Source organism: Pseudonaja textilis, chromosome 4, assembly GCF_049901715.1.
Source record: "Pseudonaja textilis isolate UNSWEBS1 chromosome 4, rPseTex1.2, whole genome shotgun sequence".
In the NCBI taxonomy this organism is placed as follows: domain Eukaryota; kingdom Metazoa; phylum Chordata; class Lepidosauria; order Squamata; family Elapidae; genus Pseudonaja; species Pseudonaja textilis.
Genome location: NC_141993.1, coordinates 89,164,583 through 89,186,477, shown reverse-complemented (window position 1 = coordinate 89,186,477; position 21,895 = coordinate 89,164,583). Strand labels below are relative to the sequence as shown.

The window sequence follows — 21,895 nt, the reverse complement described above, 5'->3', positions numbered from 1 at the left end:
GCAGGGAGCGCGCGTATTGCCTTTTGGTGCTGGCACGCGAGCGCACAAGCGCAAGCGCCCACACAATTTTTGGCACAGGAGCTCAAAAAAGGTTAGCCACCACTGATATAGTGTCTCCTGCTTGAGCAGAGGGCTAGACTAGAAGACCTCCAAAGTCCCTTCCAGCTCTATTCTGATTGGAGATACTACTGAGCAGTTGGGTCATTGCAGTTCATCTGTGCTTTTTCCAGACATTCTGCCTTTCGGTCTCTTTTTCTTGGAGGACTGACTAAAATGGGTCATCCCACGTGATTTATGCCTCTCTACAATTCATTAGCTGCCCTACTGACCTAGTTAACTATATGGAGCGAGCAAGACCACTGAATGAAAGAGTCAAGAGTGATTACCTATTTTTTTCACTCTCCATTCTTCCTCCGATTAATGGATCCAATACTCAAGGCAACACATTTGCTGAGACTGGAAGCCATCACACAAACAGGTGCCAATTGCGTTTGCTACTCCACAAGCAGCGTTTGTTACACAGCAAAGCTGCGGGATGGGTTTGTCGCTTTCTGGTAAGCCCTGCTGTTGATGATGGATCCTTTAGGTTAGGGGTCTCCAAATGGGCAATGACTTGTGGCCTTCAACTCCCAGAATTGTGGGAGTTGAAGGCCACAAGTCTTAAAGGCTGGCTGGGGCATTCTGGGAGTTGAAGGCCACAAGTCTTAAAGGCTGTTTAGGGAACTCTGGGAGTTGAAGTCTTAAAGGCTGGTGGGGAATTCTGGGAGTTGAAGGCCACAAGTCTTAAAAGTTGCCAAGTTTGGCGACCCCCTGCTTTAAATCCTGATTGTTGTGAGTAAGAAACAGCTACCCTGCCATCACCAGAGTTTTAAATCCAACAATGCCACCTTTAATTCTTGTCCCCATCTTTACAAGCGTGCAAAGAAAGGCAGCTGTCACAGAGTTTTCCAAAGTCACCGGCGCCAAAGAACTTTCTGGCTGCCCAAAACTCCAAAGATGAAAGACCCGGACTCGGGTCCCTATTCTTTGGTTGTTACAAGGAGTTTGTTCTCTCAGCAGTCTGGAAAAGCAGCCCAGAGAAGACGCCGCTCGACGGAAGCTCTCGGCTAGGACCACTGAGCCGGGGCCTCCAACCTTGCTTGCACCGTTGCCGTACGTTGGGAGGCATCGCAGCACCCCAGCCTGGGAGGAAAAGCTTGGGGGGATGTGGAACCCCAACTTCAGGCAAGAATATTGCTGGTCGATCGTCATCTCCCCTTCCCTTCGATCCGTAAGGGCCACCTCGGCCTGGTGTTTTCCGTCAACCACCAACCCTTGCCCACCGTGGACAACAGACCACCCTGCTTTACAGCTGAGTGCTCGTGACGGCACTCACCCCATGCACCAGCAGTGTGGGGCCCAGTCCGTGGGTCAAGATCTCCAGCTGTTCCAAATACCTGGGGTATAAATTAGTGTCCGCGGGAGGACGGGGCAGGTAAAGGAAGCGGACAGTAGGGGCGGAACTCTGTTGGAGGATCAGCTGGTTAACCGCAGTCAAGTACTCGTCGGAAACTGAGGTTATGTTGCTGGAGAAGTTGAGGGCGCCGTCCGCCGAGTCTTCCTGGCGGCTGTGCCAATGGAGAGCGACCACGTCGTCCCACAGCACCAGCTGGACTTTCGCCTGGATGCGCAGGCTCTTCAGAAGCTGCCGCAACTTGTCCTCCTGGCCCTGGGGGCTGGTGCAACTCTGCGCGCACAGGAAGAGGCGCAACTGAGACCGTCGCCACGACCGAGTCATGGCCAGGACGCAGCCCATCTGTAACAGGAAGAGGCTGCTGGTGTCGACGTAGCGGGCGCTGTCGGGCCGCAGGAGGTTGATGGGCCAGACATCGATGAGAGGTTGGGCTCGCCACCCGGCGGTCTGAGGCAGCTGGAGCTGGTCGAAGTAGCGGGCCAGAAGGACGTTGCGCGACATCTTCATGGCGTCGCAGATGATGGCCACATACTCCCAGGATGAAAGTTGCTTGGGGCCTCCGGAGCTCCAGACGGGAGGGAAGTCATGCCAAATTGCCTCGTCGCTGCTGAAGGCGGTGGGCTGGGACACGTTGTCTAGCGGGGGCGGGTTGTCATAGAAGCCCAGCGCGATGGTGTTAGGCCTCATGCCTCCTAGAGGAGGAGAACACAGAACAAGAGCTGGATTTCATACTTATATTTTTATACTTCTTATGTAAGGATGGGTGGCTCAGTGGCTAAGATGCTGAGCTTGCCGATCAGAAAGGTCGGCAGTTCGGCAGTTCGAACCCCTAGCGCCGTGTAATGGAGTGAGCTCCCGTTATTTGTCCCAGCTTCTGCCAACCTAGCAGTTTGAAAGCATGTAAAAAAAATGCAAGTAGAAAAATAGGGACCATTTTGGTGGGAAGGAAACAGTGTTCCGTGCGCTGAGCATTTAGTCATGCCGGCAACATGACTGTGGAGATGTCTTCGGACAGCGCTGACTCTTCGGCTTTGTAACGAAGATGAGCAGCGCCCCTTAGAGCCGGAAACGACCAGCACGGATGTGCAAGGGGAACCTTTACCTTATATTTTATGTGCTTCTTATACTACTTATCATTTTATACTTATTCTTCTGTACGGTAATCCTCGACTTACATCAGTTCGCTAGGTGACCGTTTGCAGTTACAACGGTATTAAAAATACTGACTTATGACCTTTTTTCACCCTTACGACCGTTGGACATTGGTCATGTGATCAAAATTTGTACGCTTGGCCACGGACTTGTGTTTATGACGGTTGCAGTGTTCTGGGTCATGTGATCCCCTTTTGTGTAAGCAAAGTCCATGGGGAAGCCAGATTCACATAACAACCACGTCACTCATTTGACAACTGCAGTGATTCATTTAACAACTGCGCCAGGGGAGATCATAAATTGGGGCAAAACTCCCTTAGCAAATGTCTCGCTTAGCAACGGAAATGTTGGGCTCTGTTGTGGTCATAACTCAAGGACTACCTGTGCTTAAACTTTTATATTTGACTGCACGAGTCAAAAAGAGGGCTGTGGAAATATCTACAGACCCCTCACATCCTGGACATAAACGGTTTCAACTCCCACCCTCAAAACGACGCTATAGAGCCCTGCACACCAGAACAACTAGACACAAGGGGAGTTTTTTCCTCAGTGCCATCGCTCTGCTAAACAAATAATCCCCTCAACATTGTCCAGCTATTGGCAAAGTCTGCTATTACTAATACTAATACTATCACTATTAATCTCCTCATCACTCCTTATCACCCATCCTCTCCCACTTGTGACTGTGTGACTGTAACTTTGTCACTTGTATCCTTACAATTTATATTGACTGTTTCCTAGTATGATTTTGATTGCTGATTGTACCCTGTGACTATCATTAAGTGTTGTACCTGATGATTCTTGACTCTTGACGAATGTCTCTTTTATGTACACTGAGAACATTTGCACCAAGACAAATACCTTGTGTGTCCAGTCACACTTGGCCAATAAAGAATTCTATTCTATTCTATTCTATTCTATTCTATTCTATTCTATTCTATTCTATTCTATTCCATTCCATTCCATTCCATTCCACTCCACTCTACTCCACTCTATTCTATTCTTATTGTACCCGATGACTATTATTAAGTGTGGTACCTTATGATTCGTGACTCTTGACGAATGTATCTTTTCTTTTATGTACACTGAGAGCATTTGGACCAAAGACAAATTCCTCGTGTGTCCAATCACACTTGGCCAATAATTTTTTTTATTCTATTCTACTCTATATTTCTTATGCTTTTATATTTTTACTTCTTCTATTTATGTTGCTTATACTTAATATATTTGGCCAAATGTAATTAAACCCACAAGGAATTTGTCTCCAGTACAAAAGTACCCAGTGTACTTGCAAAACAACAGTGTATAATAATAATAATAATGCTAAAGTGTAAAGCCAAATTAAAAGGAGAAGTAAAATATAATAAAGGGGATAAATAAAATACTGTCGCCACAGTATGGCTTAATCTACATATACATTAGGCAAAAAGAAATAACGCTGATTACAGGTAGTTCTCAACTTATGATCGCAACTGAGCCCCGAATTTCTATTGCTAAGTGAGAGTTATGCGAGATTTGTCCTATTTTGTGACCTTTTTTGCCACGGTTGTTAAGTGAATCATTGCAGCTGTTAAGTCGGTAACATGCTTGTTAAGTGAATCTGACTTCCCCATTGACTTCGTTCATAAAAGAGGATAGTGCGACCCCCAGAACATTGTAACCGTCGTAAATATGAGTCAGTTGCCAAGCATCCGAATTTTGATCACAAGAGCATGGGATCACAAGTGTGAAAAATAGTCACAAGTCACTTTTCTCAGTGCCGTTATAATGGCAAACCGTCCCTAAAGGAATGCTTGTAAGTCAAGGACTACCTTGAGTTGTAAGTCAAGGACTACAAGCATATTTTAGGATCAAGTAACCATATAAGTAGGTTGCATATAATAACAAAGTACCCTGTTTCCCCGAAAATAAGACCTACCCTGAAAGTAAGTCCTAGCTTGATTTTTATACGTGTGCCCAATATAAGAACTAACCCCCCCCCCAAAATAAGCCCTAATTAAGATCCCACCCACCCCAGAGTGCATGGGTAAAAATTAAGCTAGGGTGGAGATGGAGAGGGGATGAAGCTACCCTACTACTTACCTTTAGACAGGTGTAGCCAGGCCTCGCACACCCCGACACCTGCCTGGCTGGCCCGTTTCTTCTGCAGCCAGCAAGGCTGGCCAGGCTTTCCTGAAGGCCTCTCTAGCTGATAACAAAGCTCTGGATCGATCCAGAACTCCATTATCGGCTGCAGAGGCCTTCAGGAAAACCTTACCAGCCGCAGAAGAAGAAAAAGTTCCTGAAAGCAGGACAAGAAGCAATGGATGGAAACTAATCAAGCAGAGAAGCAACCTAGAACTAAGGAGAAATTCCCTGACAGGGAGAACAATTAACCCATGGAACAACTTGCCACCAGAAGTTGTGGCTGCTCCACACTGGAGGTTTTTAAGAAGAGATTGGATGCCCCTTTGTCTGACAGGGCGCAGGTTTTCCTGCTGGAGCAGGGGGGTAGACTAGAAGACCTCCAAGGCCCCTTCCAACTCTGTTATTCTGTTAAAATCTGGCTTTAACTGGCTCAATGGGAATTTAAAGGGTTGGGTTTTTTTTTTTTTTTTGCAAAGTTGAAGCTGGAGAAAAGGTGACCACCTAGAAACCCAAAGGTTACTTACCTAGTCCCGAGATGAAGAGCAGCTGCTGTGTGCCGCGCCGCACTGAGCTGGCGAGTGTCAGGTTGACGAAGGCTTTGATGTTCAACCGGTCCACCAGCTGCAGCCAGGAGTCGGACTGGTCCGGCAAGGGGTCAGAAGGGAGGCAGTCTGGGGACAAGCAGAGAGGGTCAGTCGCAGGGCCTGGCCCAGCAGAGGGAAAGGACAAAGACACCAACACACGCCATTATTCGAGGCATTTTCATCTTGGTGAAACCCTGTTTCCCCGAAAATACGACCTACCCTGAAAGTAAGTCCTAGCTTGATTTTTACACGTGCGCCCAATAGAAGCCCTACCCCCCCCCCCAAAAAATAAGCCCTAATTAAGATCCTGTCCACTCCAGAGTAAATGAGTAAAAATTAAGCTAGGGTGGGGATGAGGTGGGGTAGAGCTACTACTTACTTTGGACAATTGTAGCCAGGCCTCGCACACCCCGACATCTGCCTTGCCAGACCATTTCTTCTGCAGCCGGCAAGGCTTTCCTGAAGGCCTCTGGAACTGATAACAAAGCTCTGGATCGATCCAGAGCTCCGTTATCGGCTGCAGAGGCCTTCAGGGGAGCCTTGCCAGCCGCAGAAAAAGTTCCTGAAGGCCTCTGACAGTGAAAAGGAGGCCGTGGTCGACGTGTGCAAGCGAGGTTAGTCAGTGGATGACATCCCCCGAAAATAAGACCTGGTGCCATTTTTGGTGGCCAAAAAATAATAATAATAATAAAAAGTCAGGGTTTTATTTTTGAGGAAACACATTTGTAGTGGCCAATATGGTTGGCTTTAAAACAGCGTTTCCAAACCTAGGTAATTTTAAGGTGCGTGGACTTCAATTCCCAGAATTCCCCTGCCCGCATAGCAGGGGAATTCTGGGAGTTGAAGGCCATACATCTTAAAAACTTGCAAAAGTTGAATGGTTACAATGCTGAATTAAGAACAGGACCATCTGGATTCCAGCTTACTCTCAAGCATGGAAGCTTCCTGGGCAATTTTTGTGCTAATTTCTTTCCTACCTCGTAGGGTCATTGTAGGAGAAAGTAGGAGGAAGAACACTATGGGCCTCCTGCTGGATTTACAAAATGAGCTCTTATTTTACCAATGAATAAAACCCCAACCCCCTGGATAGCTTTGAATACTACAGGCTATATTAAATCTGGTTTTTATTTTTCCTGATCAGGTGTGTGACTAGTAAATCCATTCTTTCTCTGCCCAAAAATAAGTTTATATTTTCTCAAGTGTCATTTGAGATCTAATCTTTATAGCCGCCTCCCAAAAGATTATTGTCTGTTTCACAAATCTTCCTCGGAAAGGCATCTCCTGGTGTACAGGTAATCCTCGATTTACAATGGTTTGTTTAGTGACCCAAGTTACAACGGTACTGAAAAAAGTGACTTCAGTTACCAACTCTACCGTTTAACAACGGTGGCAAAATGCAGCAAACATAGTCACTTAACGACTGCCTCCTTTAGCGACAGGAAGGTGGGAGGCTCAATCGTGGGCATAAGTCGAGAATTGCCTGTGGCGCGATGCCAGATTTCTCATCTGCCACATGTCAGAATGATGGTTTCACCGTGTGGGCAGAGGAGACGCAGAAGATGGTTTGTTTGTGGCTGCTCACGGGCTGTTCCCAAACCCCGAATCTTCTTCTAGGGCACAAATGAGGTGCCTCCTTCAATCCTCTACAACTTCCGTGATTTGCACAATTGCTTAAATTTCATCCGTGCTTTTCCCTTCATCCCTTTCCTTCCCCCGCCCCCGTCTCTCTGTTTTGGTCAACTCTAGGTTAAAAAAAAAAAAATGAAATTAGCAAACCTCCTCCTCCCACATTCCCCCCTTTTCTCGGGGCGGGTGGGGGGGGGGAAGAAATATCCATTAGTTACTATGGAAACCCAAATAGCTCCAGGAGGGGCCCCTTTTGCAGCCTTCACAAAAGCATCTGAGAAATCAATTTGCAGTACAAAGGACGAGAGTTCCACAAAAGGAAGGAACAAACGTTGGGATCTTTCCCAGCCAGCTGGAGTCTCCTTGCCTTGTGCACGGACGGGCATGGCTGCAAAACTTGGAGCCACCACTAGGTGGCAGTGCAGAGAGACTGCTGTCTGCCTAGGGCCATCTTGAGACGGCCCAGAGATTTGCAGTTTAGGTCAGGGGTAGGGGGTGGGATTCAAAAATCCCAGCAACTGGTTCTCTCCCCGGTTGCTGGATGGCAATGGTGGGCGTGGCCTACCGGAACTTTCCAGGACGGCCATTTTTTTTTTTTTGTCTTCCTCAGACTCTGGAGGCTTCCTTTGGGCCTCTGGGAAGGCGAAAACGGCCTCCCTGGACTCCGGAGAGCCTCTAGAAACCGGGAACAGACCCTTTTCGACTTCTGGAACTGCCAGCTTGGCTGTTTTTGGCCTTCCCCAGAGTCTGGAGGTTTCCCTTGGGACTCTGGGAGGGTGAAAACAGCCTCCCCCTGGGCTCCAGAAGCCAGAAACAGGCCCGTTTCGAGACTTCCAGAACTTCTGGTTTGGCCTGTTTTTCGCACACACACACACACACACACTCTGAGCCTCCACGCAGATCCTGCACTTACCTGCACCCAAAAAGGGGGCACGGAGAGATTCCTGGAAGGGGAGGGGCCAGCTGGTTGGTTTAACTATCTGTTTGGCGAACCAGGTGTAAATTTAACTTCCGGTTCACACAAACTGGGCCAAACCGGCTGAATTCCAGCCCTGGTCAGGGGTAAACACTGAAAAAGCCATTTGGACCAGTTTCCCACAAAAAAAGAAGAAAACACTGGGAGCCACAAAACACTTCTCAGTGCCCGATGATTTCCTGAGCGGCCACAAAACTAGCATATGTAGTTGAATTAAATGTTTCTGTTTTCTTCTGAAACTTTTTCATTTCTTGGATTGATCCATTTATCCTACCAGGGGATCGAAAAGCTCAATTAATTACATGCATGCGGGTGTCGGACATTGGTGGTTGTGATGCGTATTTTGAGTGACGGAGCTGTAGCAGAGGGATGAAAGAGCCGCATGCGGCTCCAGAGCCACAGGTTGCTGATCCCTGGTGAAGGTATTGGAGCACAGGTTGTCCTCAACGTACGACCGCAATCGAGGCCGAAATGTATGTTGTTTAAGTGAGAACTTTGCTAAGTGAGTTTTGCCCCCCTTTTGCGACCTTTCTGGCCACCGTTGTTAAGTGAATCGTTGCCGTTGTCAAATTACTAATCTGGCTGTTACCCTTCCCCGTTGAGTTTGCTCATGAGAAGGTTGCAAAACGGGATGGCGAGAGGCCGAGGTACCGTCATAAACAGGACTTTACTGTCTAGTGCAATATTAATGCAAAATGAGGGGTTTATCAGTTCCATTGCGTAGAACATGAAGGATGAGTGTTTGTGTTTATTTTCATAGTCATAATGTACACTGAAGATGGTATTTAATTTTGTTGTATGAGATGCAATGACAATAAATTAAATTAAACTAAACTAAACTCCATTGCCAAGTGACTGAATTTTCACCAAGGGACAGAGAGGAATGCAGCCATTTTTTAGGTATGAAATATGGTCATGCATCACTTTTTTGAGGGCAGTTGTAGCTCGCCCAACGGTCACTATACAAACTGGTGTAAGTTGAGGACTGCCGGCACACTTATGATTGGAAAATTGTTTCAACATCTCCACCCTGTCCATGTGAAATGGTTCTTGCTGGTGAGAGCAGAGAAGAAGGTTGCCAACAATCTAGTGTTGGTCAACCTCCGCCATTTTCTGAGGTGTGGACTTCAACTCCCAGAATTCCCCAGCCAGCAAGACTGGCTGGGGAATTCTGGGAGTTGAAGTCCGCACGTCATAAAATGGCGGAGGTTGAGAAATACTGGTCCAAACTTGAAGGCGACCTCATCATGGGACATCTGGCTGGGCCTCGGATGACCTCCTACTCCTTCTCCTACTCTCTCCTTACCCAGATCCGCCAGCTCTACGTGGCCGAGCACGTACAAGCCGCTTTTCTTGAGGTCGTTGATGAAGCGGATGAGCTGGAGGGAGGTGCGTGGATTCCGTACCATCAGCAAGACTTGCGGGCGCCAAAATTTGACGTGTTCTTTACGGCTGTCCAACAGCAGCAGGTACTTGCGGACCTGGGTGTGAAAGAAGCGCAAGGGTCAGATAGAGCAAGGAATTCTGGGAGTTGAAGTCCACGCGTCTTTAAAGTTCCAATAGGCTGAGAAAAACGGCTCTATAGGGACTGCAGCCCCAAACATTATCCAGGCTGGGGATGATGGGAGCTGTTGTCCCATCCTGAAGGATTGTGCATCGCTCTACAATTTTAACAGGTAGAAAGAAGATCACAATCAAGTTCTCAGCCGATGTGTAATTTTAATAGGAATTCAAGCAAGGGCTTCGATACATATTTTGTGCAATAGTAAAGGTGCCCTTAGCTTACAACCATTCGCTTAGTGGCTGTTTGGATTTGTTTAGTAAAATGAGGACCCAGATTGTTGGGGGCAAGAGGCTGACTCTGTAAACCGCTTTGAGAGGTCTGTAAAGCACTGTGAAGTGGTACAGAAGTGCTATTGCCCTTCCTTCCTCCCTCCCTCCCTCTTTTCCTTCCTTCCCTGCTTCCTCCCTCCTTCTTTTATTCCCTTCCTTCCCTGCTTCCACCCTTCCTCTTTTATTTCCTTCCTTCTTTCCCTCCCTCCCTGTTTTCCTTCCTTCCTTCCTGCTTCCTCCCTCCTTTTATTTCCTTCCTTCTTTCCCTCCCTCCCTCCCTCTATTTCCTTCCTTCCCTGCTTCCTGCCTCCCTCTTTCATTTCCTTCCTTCCTTCCCCTGCTTCCTCCCTCCCTCTTTTATTTCCTTCCTTCTTTCCTTCCTCCCTCCCTCCCTCTCTCTCTCTATTTCCTTCCTTTCCTGCTTCCTCCCTTCCTTTTTATTTCCTTTCTTCCTTTCTCCATCTTCTATTTCCTTCCTTCCCTGCTTCCTGCCTCCCTCTTTCATTTCCTTCCTTCCTCCTCTCTTTTATTTCCTCCTTCCCTCCCTCTCTTATTTCCTTCCTTCTTTCCCTGCTTCCTCCCTCCTCTCTTATTTCCTTCCTTCTTTCCCTGCTTCCTGCCTCCCTCTTTCATTTCCTTCCTTCCTCCCCTGCTTCCACCCTCCCTTTTATTTCCTTCCTTCCTCCCTCTCTTTTATTTCCTCCTTCCCTCCCTCTCTTATTTCCTTCCTTCTTTCCCTGCTTCCTCCTCCCTCTCTTATTTCCTTCCTTCTTCCCTGCTTCCTCCCTCCCTCTTTCATTTCCTTCCTTCCTTTCCTGCTTCCTCCCTCCCTCTCTTATTTCCTTCCTTCTTTCCCTGCTTCCTCCCTCCCTCTTTCATTTCCTTCCTTCCTTTCCTGCTTCCTCCCTCCCTCTTTTATTTCCTTCCTTCTTTCCCTCCCTCCCTCCCTCTCTCTCTCTATTTCCTTCCTTTCCTGCTTCCTCCCTTCCTTTTTTATTTCCTTTCTTCCTTTCTCCATCTTCTATTTCCTTCCTTCCCTGCTTCCTGCCTCCCTCTTTCATTTCCTTCCTTCCTTCCCTGCTTCCACCCTCCCTCTTTTATTTCCTTCCTTCCTTCCTCCCTCTCTTTTATTTCCTCCTTCCCTCCCTCTCTTATTTCCTTCCTTCTTTCCCTGCTTCCTCCCTCCCTCTTTTATTTCCTTCCTTCCTTCCCTGCTTCCTCCCTCCCTCTTTCATTTCCTTCCTTCCCCTCTCCTTTTTCTCCCCTTCCCTTCCTCTTTCCTTTCCTCTCCTCTCCCCCTTTTCCCCGCTCTTCCTTCCTCCCCTCCCCAACCTCCCATTTCCAAACCAATGCTGGCCTTTCGATCTCCGGGTTTCCCCTTCCCCAAACGAACGGGAAGCTCAGAGAGGCATCCAAAGCTTTAGCTTCTCTGTCTCTCGTATTATTTTTTACTCTCTGCCTTCCTTCCTTCCTTCCTGCTCCGTATAAATTTATGCAAAGGCTCTTTCCAAAAAACTAAAACAAACCCACTCCGCCTCAACCCTGAACGCTGCTGCAGACGTGTGATGGAAATGACACTAAAAAAATTAAAGAGAGCAGGAAGGGAGGGAGGGAGAAGGACGAGGACTGACATATCTGGCTGACAACGTCGCCCCTGCCCAGAGTTTGCCAAGGCTCTTCTTACGATCTTACAACCAGGCAGCGTCGCAGGCTTGGAGCCCAGCCAGGCCCGCTTCAACCTCGGAGACCCTTGCTTTGTTCGGAGCCCTCTATTCCCAGCAGACAGCTGTCCAGTCCTCCGGTTGGAGATTTGAAGCCAGAGAATGTGGCTGCCTGGCTCTCTAAGGTAATTGCTTTTTTTTTTTTTCGTCCTGGCCTTATCCTCAAAAATCCGCAGCACAGGCACGCTGAGGTAAACTTCGTACGCTGACTATTACGGCTGCCGTCATCTCATGCACAGCCCAGAGCAAACTCTGAAAGTCAACTTGGCTGCTCCAGTTTAAAGATTCATGTTTTCCCCTTTTTTTTTTATCCCCACCCCGGTTTTGATCCTAGATGCAAATCCTGCTGGCACGTGAGGATGCTGTAGGAATATCTCCTCCCTACGGGTGCCAAGGTTGTTCTCCGTGGCACATTTTCTTGGTTTGGGCTGAAAGAGAGACTGATAAACATGGTTTGGCAAAATGTATTTGTCCAGAAGTGACCTGAGCAGGGCCTATCTAGGCCAGGGATCTTCAACCTTGGCATCTTTAAGACGTGTGGACTTCAACTCCCAGAATTCCCCAGCCGGCGCATGCCAAGGTTGGAGACCCCTGTTCCACACCTCTGTCTCTCAAAGGGAGGTGGTCTTTGGCAGGTTCTGACCACTTCTGGAGAACCGGTAGCGGAAATTTTGAGTCGTTCAGAGAACCGGCCAATCCCGTCACTGACTGGCCCCACCAACCCCGTCTCTTCTCTGCCTCCCATTGAGTCCCAGCTGATCGGCTGGGTCTTCCTTTGGTTGCCCTGCACAGGAGAACGGAGCTGGAAAGCAGGTTAGTGGGGTGGGGAGGGAACGGGGATTTTACAGTATCCTTTCCTTGCCCTGCCCATCAAGCCACGCCCACCAAGCCACGCCCACCAAGCCACGCCCACCAAGCCACGCCCACAGAACCGGTAGTAAAAAACGTTTGAATCCCACCACTGAGGAAGAGCCTCAGCTTTAGTGCTCCATGTCATGGAAAATCAGGGGCAGCTAGTCCTCGATTTACAACGGCTCACCGAGAGACCGCCGAAGTCATGACGGCACTGAAAAAGTGAGCTAGTCCATTTTTCACCGTTACGACCACTGCGTTGCCGCTTCCCCATGGTTAAAGGTAAAAGGTTCCCCTTGCACCTACGTGCTAGTCATTTCTGGCACTGGGGGGTGCTACTCATCTCCATCACAAAGAGCCAGCGCTGTCCGAAGACGTCTCGGTGGTCATGTGGCCGGCAGGACTAAACGCCTCCGAAGGCGCACGGAACGCTGTTCCTTTCCCACCAAAGGGGTCCCTATTTTTCTACTTGCGTTTCTTTCGACATGCGTTCGAACTGCTAGGTTGGGCCAAGGAACGGAAGCTCACTCCGTGACACAGCGCTAGGGATTCGAACCGCTGAACTGCCGACCTTTCTGATCGACAAGCTCAGCGTCTTAGGTCACTGAGCCACCCCATCCCTCTATCCTCATGGTTACATGATCAAAATTCGGACACCTGGCAACTGACTCGTATTTATGACGGTTGCAGTTCCCCTGTGATCTGCTTTTGTGACCTCCGGACAAGCAAAGTCAACGGAGAAGCCAGATTCACTGTACAACCGTGCGGCTAACTACGCCGATTCACATAACAACTGTGGGCAAGGAAGGCCGTAAAAACGGAGCAAAAATTCACCGAAGAACTATCTCACTTAGCAACAGAAAGTGAGGACATGATTGTGGCCGTAAGTCGAGGATTACCTGGATCTGACGAATCCCAGGAATGAATTGCCTTGGGATAAAAAAAAGCTGGACCCAACTGGGGGTTCCGCTTCACCGACCTCAACGTATCAAAAGAAAAACCAGTCACAATTTTTCTTTCCTTTGTGCAGCGCTCCAGTCAGGAGCACCCTTGCTCTGCATGCTTGTGTTTGTGTGTTTCTTTCTGTGTGTGTGTGTGTGTGTGTGTGCAGCAGCAGCCAAAAGAAGCCAACACAATCCTCGGTTGTCTAAACGGAGGCACAGAATCACAATCGCGTGAAGTCGTAGTACCGTTTTATAAATCCTTAGTAAGAACACACCCGGAATCCTTGCGTCCAGTTTTGGTTACCGCATTACAACAAAAAAGATGTTGAGACTTTGAAAAAAGCGCAGGGAAGAGCAACTAAGATGATTAAAGGCCTGGAGGCTAAAACAGATGGAAGGATGGTTGCAGGATTTGGGTTTGGCCGGGTCTAGAGAAAAGAAGGACTAGTGGGGGCCTTAATAGCACTATATTCCACTATTTGAGGGGGGTCCCCCAAAGTGGAGGAGGGTCAACTTGTTTTCCAAACCACCTGAAGGCAAAGACAAGAAGAAATGGAATGGAAAGTAATCAAGAAAAGAAGCAACCTAGAACAGTGACGGTGATCCTTTTTTGTTGTGGGGTGCCGATAGCACGTGCACGCCAGCACCCGCAATGCAATGCGCCCCCTCCGCGCATGTACGTGCAACACCCCCCCCTTACCTGCACCGCACATGTGCGCGCCTCTTAGCTGATTTTCAGCCTGTTTGAGGCTGTTTTCCCCTTCCCGGGGGCTCAAGGGAAGACTCTGCAGCCTATGCAGGCCGAAAAACAGGTCCGTTTTGGCACTTCTGATATTTCCAGAAGGGCTGTTTTTCTGCCTCCAAAGGCTGCAGAGGCTTTCCTTGAGCCCGCCCAGGAGGGCGAAAAAGGCCTCAAACGGGCCGAAAATCAGCTGGGGAGTCGCACGCATGCACAGTGCAGGTTAAGTTTGGCTGGGGCTCGCACGCCATAGGTCCGCCATCACCAAGAAGTTTATGGGTGCTTCATCACTGGAGGTTTTTAAGAAGCAACTGAACAGCCGCTTGTCTGAAATTGTACTCCTGCTTGGGGAGGGGTTAGATTAGAAGACCCCCCCACACACCCCAAGGTCCCTTCCAGCCTCTGTTCCGATTGATTGATCACCATGCATCGAGCCACGACCCAAAGGAGCTCAAGGGATGCTAACGCATATGTACGTCTTTGGCTGCTAACATTTGTCTTCACTACCAGCAACCACTGTATTTCATCAGCCTCCGTCAGGTCACATCACGCCAGCTAAGTAAACGTTACTCCTTAGATTTATTCCCCTTGATACTCCGCGGAGGATCTCAGGTTACTGCAATTGTTCCACTTGCCCCCTCAGGTCTCGGCTGTTGATTGCCTGCAATCTGTCACTGCCTCTCGTCCGGCATCCCGGCCCGTCACCGCTAGGAACTAAAGATATTAAAAGGCGAGAAATCCCCAAGTGGCTTTGGGGAGATTTGCCGCTCTCTCCGCCTGCTCTGGGCCTGCTTTCTCTCTCTCTTTTTTTTCAACCTTGTTGAAAAACTCACACGCTCCTTAGCCGTCAAGCGGCCTCTTCTGCAGGCAGGTGTCAACTCATGAAACATGCCTGTGCCTGTTTTAGTTGCTGCCATTAAAAAAAAAAAAGGGGCGCAAGGAAGGAAATATGGAAGAGCAGGGCAGCAGTTTGAAAGCGGAAGTCCATTCCAACTCTTTATCTTTCAAAGATTGTAACTAAAATACCAGAGCTTTTGCCTGTGAATATATTTAATTGGAGAACATGATGGATGACGCCCAGCCTGTGAAGGTGCTCAGTTGGAGAATCTGATTTATGACACACACAGGGAGTGGGGGGGAAACAGGGTCACAGGCAGGGGTGGGATCTGACAGGTGTAATTACTGGTTTGGTGATTTTACGAAAGAAGCCTCCAGACTCTGGGGAAGGCAAAAAACGGCCCTCATGGAAGTTCTGGAAGTCTGGAAACAGGCCTGTTTCTGGCTTCCGGAAGGCCTCTGGAGCCTGGGGAAGGCTTTTTTGCCCTCCCAGAGGTGTGAGGGAAGCCTCCGGACTCTGGGGAAGGCGAAAAACAGCCATCCTGGAAGTTCCAAAAGTCCAGAAACGTGCCTATTTCTGGCTTCCAGAGGGCCTCCTGAGCCCGGGGGAGGCCATTTTCACCCTCCAGGAGGCCCGAGAGAAGCCTCCCGACTCTGGGGAAGGCAAAAAACGGCCCTCATGGAAGTTCTGGAAGTCTGGAAACAGGCCTGTTTCTGGCTTCCGGAAGGCCTCTGGAGCCTGGGGAAGGCTGTTTTCGCCCTCCCAGAAGTGCAAGGGAAGCCTCCGGACTCTGGGGAAAGTGAAAAACAGCCATCCTGGAAGTTCCGGTAGGCCACGCCCAGCATGGCCACGCCCACCCAGCAACCAGGCAGCGAACCGGTCGCTGGGATTTTTGAATCTCACCCCTGATTAGCGCTGAGGGGAAGGAAGTTGATCATGTGCTGTGTCTGAGAAAGCCATCAAGAATTGTCTTGGGTGAGCGGTGAGTGCGAGGAGGAGGAGGAGAAGGAAAAGGTCTGGCTGGGAAAGCCTGGGAATTGAAGTCCAGACATTTTAAAGTCCCCCAGCTTGAGAAACACCAGGCAGTCCTCAACTTACAACAGTTCCTTCAGTGACCGTTCAAGGCACCGAAAAAAAGTGACTTAGGATGGGTTTTCAACCAGCTCTTGCAGCATCCCGCGGGGTCACGTGATCAAAATGTAAACGCTTGACTTGTAGTGATGACGTTTGCATCGGTCCCTCTTACGACCTTCCGACAAGCAAAGTCAATTGGAAAGCCAGATTCAATTAACAAGGTCAGGGATTCACTTAACAAACAGGGCAAGAAAGGCAGTAAAACGAGGCAATAATTAAACAACTGTCTGACTTAGCAACAGAAATGTTGGGCTCCATTGTGGTCGTAAGCGGAGGACCACCCGTATATTCCTTCAGGGTCTCCACGGGTGGCTTTTTCCCGCGTTAGAGAGAGCTCAACCCAGAAGGTTGGTGCACCTGGGGGGGGGGGGCAGGTGGAGGTCTAATGACAAGGCCCGTCACAAGATGCACAGAACGGGCGGCCTGGCATTGTGTGCCAAATGCCAAGCAAACTGCCTGATCAAACAATCTGATCGGCTCCCCACCCGCCTCCTCCCAGGAGGGCTCTGGCTTTGCCAGGCAGCGTCGGGGAAACAGCAGCTGGCTAATAAGGCTCCTCCATTAAACCCCCTAACTAGAACTTTTAAATGTCAGTTTTATGACACCCAAATTAAAAGGCCGGGCTTGGGCAAGAGGCCCAGTTTGTAAGAGCCGGGCACAGTTCCCGGGGAAAGGCAAGAGGGCGGGGATTATGCCAGCTGGAAGGGCGAGCCGTCGGCTCAAAGGGTGAGCGGAGGATAAAGAGTCCCCGGCAAAAGGAAACAGATGCAAATTCGGGAATGTTGTTATTATATCGGAAAAATTAATCTCCAATAAGGATGACCACCTGCTCCGGCATTGGCAACAGAGCAACGGGAGAGGCGAGGGGCCAAGAAGATGGAGATGGCAGATCCTCCCCCTAATAAAATAAAAATTTAATGGAGAGAAAAGTTAAGGCTGTACGTTTCGTCAAGAAAAACCAAAATGGACAGGTATAGAATAGCTGGTACCGGGCTCAACAGCCTGTAGAGGTTCTCAGTCATCTCAGGTCACCGTTGTCCTCAAGGTGCTTTTTTGGAAGGCAACTGGACTTGCTTGCTTTTTACTTTTGAAGATGTTTGGCTTCTCACCCAAGAAGCTTCTTCAGTTCTTCCCTGCTATCCTGTCAGAGCTGAAGAAGCTTCTTGGACGAGAAGCAAAATGTCTTCAAAAGAAAAAGAAAAAAGGCAAGAAAGTCCAGTTGCCTCCTGAAAAAGCACCTTTGGGACTCCTAAGTGGCCTCAACGACCCTCTAAAAGGATGCAAATGACCAGCGGCCTGCAAGGAATATGAACCCTTCCATTCCCCACTATCCTGTCAGAGCTGAAGAAGCTTCTTGGAGGAGAAGCGAAACGTCTTCAAAAGAAAAAAAAGGCAAGAAAGTCCAGCTGCCTTTGGGACTGGATCAATATCAGTAACTGTGAGAGGGATCTTGGAGTCCCAACCGGCCGGGGAATTCTGGGAGTTGAAGTCCACGTGTAAAGTGACCAGGGTTGAGAAATCCTGGCCTGTACGGATCAGGGGAACGGCCAGGGGTGGGATTCAAAAATCTCAGCAACCGGTTGTTGGATGGGCGTGGCCATGGTGTTGAGTGGGCATTGTTATGGTGGGCGTGGCCTACCAAAACTTCTGGGAGGGCCGTTTTTCGCCTTTCCCAGAGTCTGGAGGCTTCCCTCGGGCCTCTGGGAGGGTGAACATGGCCTCCTGGGCTGCCGAAACAGGCCTGTTCCTGAACTTCTATTTTTCGGCCTCTTGGAGCCTTCACACTTGCTGCACTTCCCTGCATCCAAAACGGGCCGTTTGGGGGACTCCTGGGAGGGGTGGGGTGGGGTCAGCTGGTCAGTTCAAACTACTGGTTTGGCGAACCGGATGTAAATTTAACCTCCGGTTCGCGTGAACCGGCCCGAACCGGCTGAATCTCACCCCTGGGAACAGCAGAGACCAACCGAGAGTCAGAGGCAGATTGTCCATCTTTGTGCGTCTCTTCTGCCTCCGCACTGAGAAAGCCAGGGGTGGGATACGACAGGGTTAACTACCGGTTCGGGATTTACGAGCCTCCCTGCACGCTGTGAGCCGCGTGCCTGTTAATCGTCATTAGCACACTGTGTGCCGAGAAGCAGCCTTTGAAACAGCCCTCTTTTCCTGCTTTTTTAACTGCAGCTGCGCCTCGTTCGGCAGCTGAAGTTGAAAAACCAGGAGATAAAGATCAGGTAAGAGCCCAGGTGGACGGGTGGGCAAAAACATCAGCAGACGTAGAACCGGTTCTATGTCTGCTGCTCTTCAGAGCTACCGGTTCTACAGAGGTGGACAGAACCGGTAGAAACCCACCCCTGGAGAAAGCGCGATGAAACAGACCAGGGTTTGCCTACAGAAGCGTCTCATTTGACAGCAAGGTGCTGTACTGGCTGGAATGCTTAAGACCATAAATTTGTCCTTCCTTTCATAAAGAACCAAGTTTATGGTGCAGAGCTTGAAGTTTTGGCTCCAGACGCTGAGGACAATCTGTTTTCGTGGTCTCATTGACTGCTCAAACACTCCCCCCACCCTGTTGGGATGGCTCTTACCTGGTGGAAGATCAAAGCTTGGCTGATGTAGCCCCAGCTGCTGCTGGGGGACAGGTAATGGAGAGCCACCAGCAGGATGACCATGAAGGCCACACTGGCCGAAGCGTAGATGGGGCTGATGAGGAAGACCATCACGACACAGCCAGCAATGCCCAGCACACAGGTGTGCCACGTGAAATACTTGAAGGTGGGCCTGGAGAAGGAGAACAGGTAACAGGTTAGGATGTCTGGAATCCCCTTGGGGGCGGGGGAGATGTTCTGCTTGGAAGTGTAATGCCAAGGTCCTGAGCTACAAGGGCCAGGAGGAGCTGATTGGAGTTGTAGTTCCAGATAAAAGCTGCATTCACAGGTGTTTCATCTGTCTGCTGAATGCAGTGATGGCGAACCTTTTTGTTGTGGCGTGCTGAAAGTGCACCCACAAGGCAATGCGCCCCTCCCACCTGTGCATACGCATGCAACACCCCCCGCCCCGCACCCTTACCTGCACTGCGCATGCGCGCGCCTCCCAGGTGATTTTCGGCCCGTTGGTGGCCGTTTTCACTATCCCAGAGGCTTGAGGGAAGACGCTGGAGGCTGAAACTGGGCCCGTTTTGCCACTTCTGGTATTTCCGGAAGGCCCGTTTTTCAGCCCCCTGAGGCTGCAGAGGCTTCCCTCGAATCTCTGGGAGGGAGAAAATGGCCTCAAACGGGCCAAAAATCAGCTGGGAGGCGCGCGCATGCACAGTGCAGGTATGTTTGGCTGGGGCTTGCGTGCTCACTCCAATAGCTCTTCTGTGTGCCCCCTGTGGCATGCGTGCCATAGGTTCACCATCACGGCCTTAGAAAATCGAATATTTATAGGGCTGGAAGGGACTTTGGAGGTCTTCTAGTCCAAACCCCTGCTCAAATAGGAGACCCTATGCCATTGTCCAATCTCTTTTTGAAAGCCTCCAGTGTTGTAGCACCCACAACTTCTGAAGGCAAAAGCTGTTCCACTAATTAATATTTGTAATTGTCAGAAAATTTCTCCTCAATTCTAGGCTCTTCATTCTTCCCTCCTTGATTAGTTTCTGCCCAAGACTTCTTGTCGTGCCTTCAGGTGCTTTGCAGAACAGGTTGACACCGCCCCCTCCCCCTTACCTGGGACAACCCCTAAAGTACTGCAAGACTGCTACAGTTAGCCCTCGACTTACAGAGCCCCAAATTGCCTTTGCTAAACCAGACAGTTGCTAAGTGAATTTTGCCCCATTTTACAACCTTTCTTGCCGTACCTTAAGTGAATAATAAGTTAAGGACTACCTGCAGGATAGCACAGGCTTACAACTTTGCAATTTTATGAAAACATGGGGCTCTCCACGTCCCCCCCACCGCCCCAACACACACACACACATTGTGAATGCTCCACCAGTCAGTTCATTAACAACCGAAATGTGTTTTGGGGTGGAATTCCAAGGGAGGTTATAGGAAATAACCGTCTTTATTTTGGCTTCAACCTGCAGTGTCCCAGAAGGCTTTTGCAGTTGGTTAATAATCTTTCAAGACAATGAATACATAATGCATAACTTTTCCCCAGTGGAACGATTAAGGGGTGTGCAGCGCACTCATCTCTAACCACAAAGTACTTGTGTTGAAAAGGGATTCTGGAATTGCTGTCAGGCTATATTCTATGCATCTAAAATGGATGAATGGTCGTAAGGGGTGGGGGGTGAGGGTGGGGAATCTTTTGCATACAAATTTTTATCCCAGACTTCGCTTCCCTTGCCAAATCCATATCGCTCTGGAGTCCCTGCCACGTCGCGCGGGAGAAGATGGAAAAAGTTTATCGTGACCTGCTAAACTCACTTGAGGATGCGGTGGTAAGAAACGGGAGATATTTCATCTTAAAGAGAGCCAGTTTGGTCTGGCGGCTAAAGCACTGGGCTAAAAAGTGGGAGAGTAGTGAGTTCTAGTCCTGCCTTAGGCATGAAAGCTGGCTGGGTGACTTTGGGCCAATCATCAGAAGATGGGGAGTTCTAGTTCTGCCTTAGGCATGAAAGCCAACTAGGTGTCTTTGGACCAATCACCAGGAGATGGGGAGTTCTAGTCCCACCTTAGCTGCAAAAGCCAACTGGGTGACTTTGGACCAATCACCAGGAGATGGGGAGTTCTAGTCCCACCTTAGCTGCAAAAGCCAACTGGGTGACTTTGGACCAATCACCAGGAGATGGGGAGTTCTAATCCCGCCTTAGCTGCAAAAGCCAACTGGGTGACTTTGGACCAATCACCAGGAGATGGGGAGTTCTAATCCCGCCTTAACCATGAAAGCCAACTGGGTGACTTTGAAACAATTACCACAAGATGGGAGTTCTAGTCCCAACTTAGCCATGAAAGCCAACTGGGTGACTTTCCTGGGTCAATCACCAGGAAATAGGGAGTTCTAGTTCTGCCTTAGGCATGAAAGCCAACAGGCTGATTTTAGGCCAATCACCAGGAGACAGGTAGTTCTAGTCTCACTTCAGGCATGAGACCGGCTGGGTGACTTTGGGACAATCACCAGGAGATGGGGAATTCTAGTCCCGCCTTAGCCATGAAAGCCAACTGGGTGACTTTGGACAACTTGCGCTCTCTTTCTCAGCCTAACCTACCTCACAGAGTTGTTGTTGTAGGGGGAAATGGGAGGAGAAAGATGTGTTTACAAATAAATAAATAAATAAATAAATATCTACTGCATAGATATGCACCCACACCCACAAAAACCTCTGAAAAGGAGCAAGCCCGTTCTGTTTCAAAGAATTCATTGACTGTCAACCAAAATGCCAACCAAGAGACCCACCAAAGAGGTAGGAAAAAGAAGCCTATCAATGAAAAAGCACCTTTTAATGGCGCAACCCCTTTGACACAACTTCCCACACTGCGAAGCCAGAGTGCGCATCATTTATATAGGGGAACCAAAAACACCTGTAGGAAAGTGTGTTGAGAACGATGAGCCATAAACTGCGCAGAGCACAGAACGGTGGAAAGGATACAGGTAGTCCTTGACTTACAACAGTTCATTTAGTGACCGTTCAAAGTTACAACGGCATTCAAAAAAAGCGACTGAGGACCGTTTTTTACACTTACGACCACTGCAGCATCCCCATGGTCGCATGATCAAAATTCAAGACGCTGGGCAACTGGTTCATATTTATGATGGTTGCAATGTCCTGGAGTCACATGATTGTTCAGACTCCTCGTCCCGATAAAACCCCTTTTATTTAGGTTAAAATGAATTCCTCTCCAGCAAACAGCCTTTCGTAAGATTTCATAACTACAGACCTTTCTCAGGCTTGGAGAGTTGCCAGGTCGATTATCTTCCAAACGCCACACTGGAGCAGCA

General features: G+C 49.1%; 1 protein-coding gene across 1 annotated transcript in view; it reads right to left on the bottom strand.

Moving 5' to 3' along the window:
* Positions 1-866: 866 nt before the first annotated feature.
* The window catches only part of LOC113449869 (solute carrier family 12 member 9-like), a 124,902-nt gene continuing 103,873 nt past the window's right edge, over positions 867-21,895 (bottom strand). Inside the window, exons 10-13 of the mRNA XM_026721002.2 lie at positions 18,562-18,754; positions 9,225-9,399; positions 5,257-5,403; positions 867-2,145 (exon numbers count right to left, since the gene is read on the bottom strand). Coding sequence (XP_026576787.2) covers positions 1,346-2,145; positions 5,257-5,403; positions 9,225-9,399; positions 18,562-18,754 — 1,315 coding nt within the window. The 3' untranslated portion in view covers positions 867-1,345. The remainder of the gene's footprint in view (positions 2,146-5,256; positions 5,404-9,224; positions 9,400-18,561; positions 18,755-21,895) is intronic.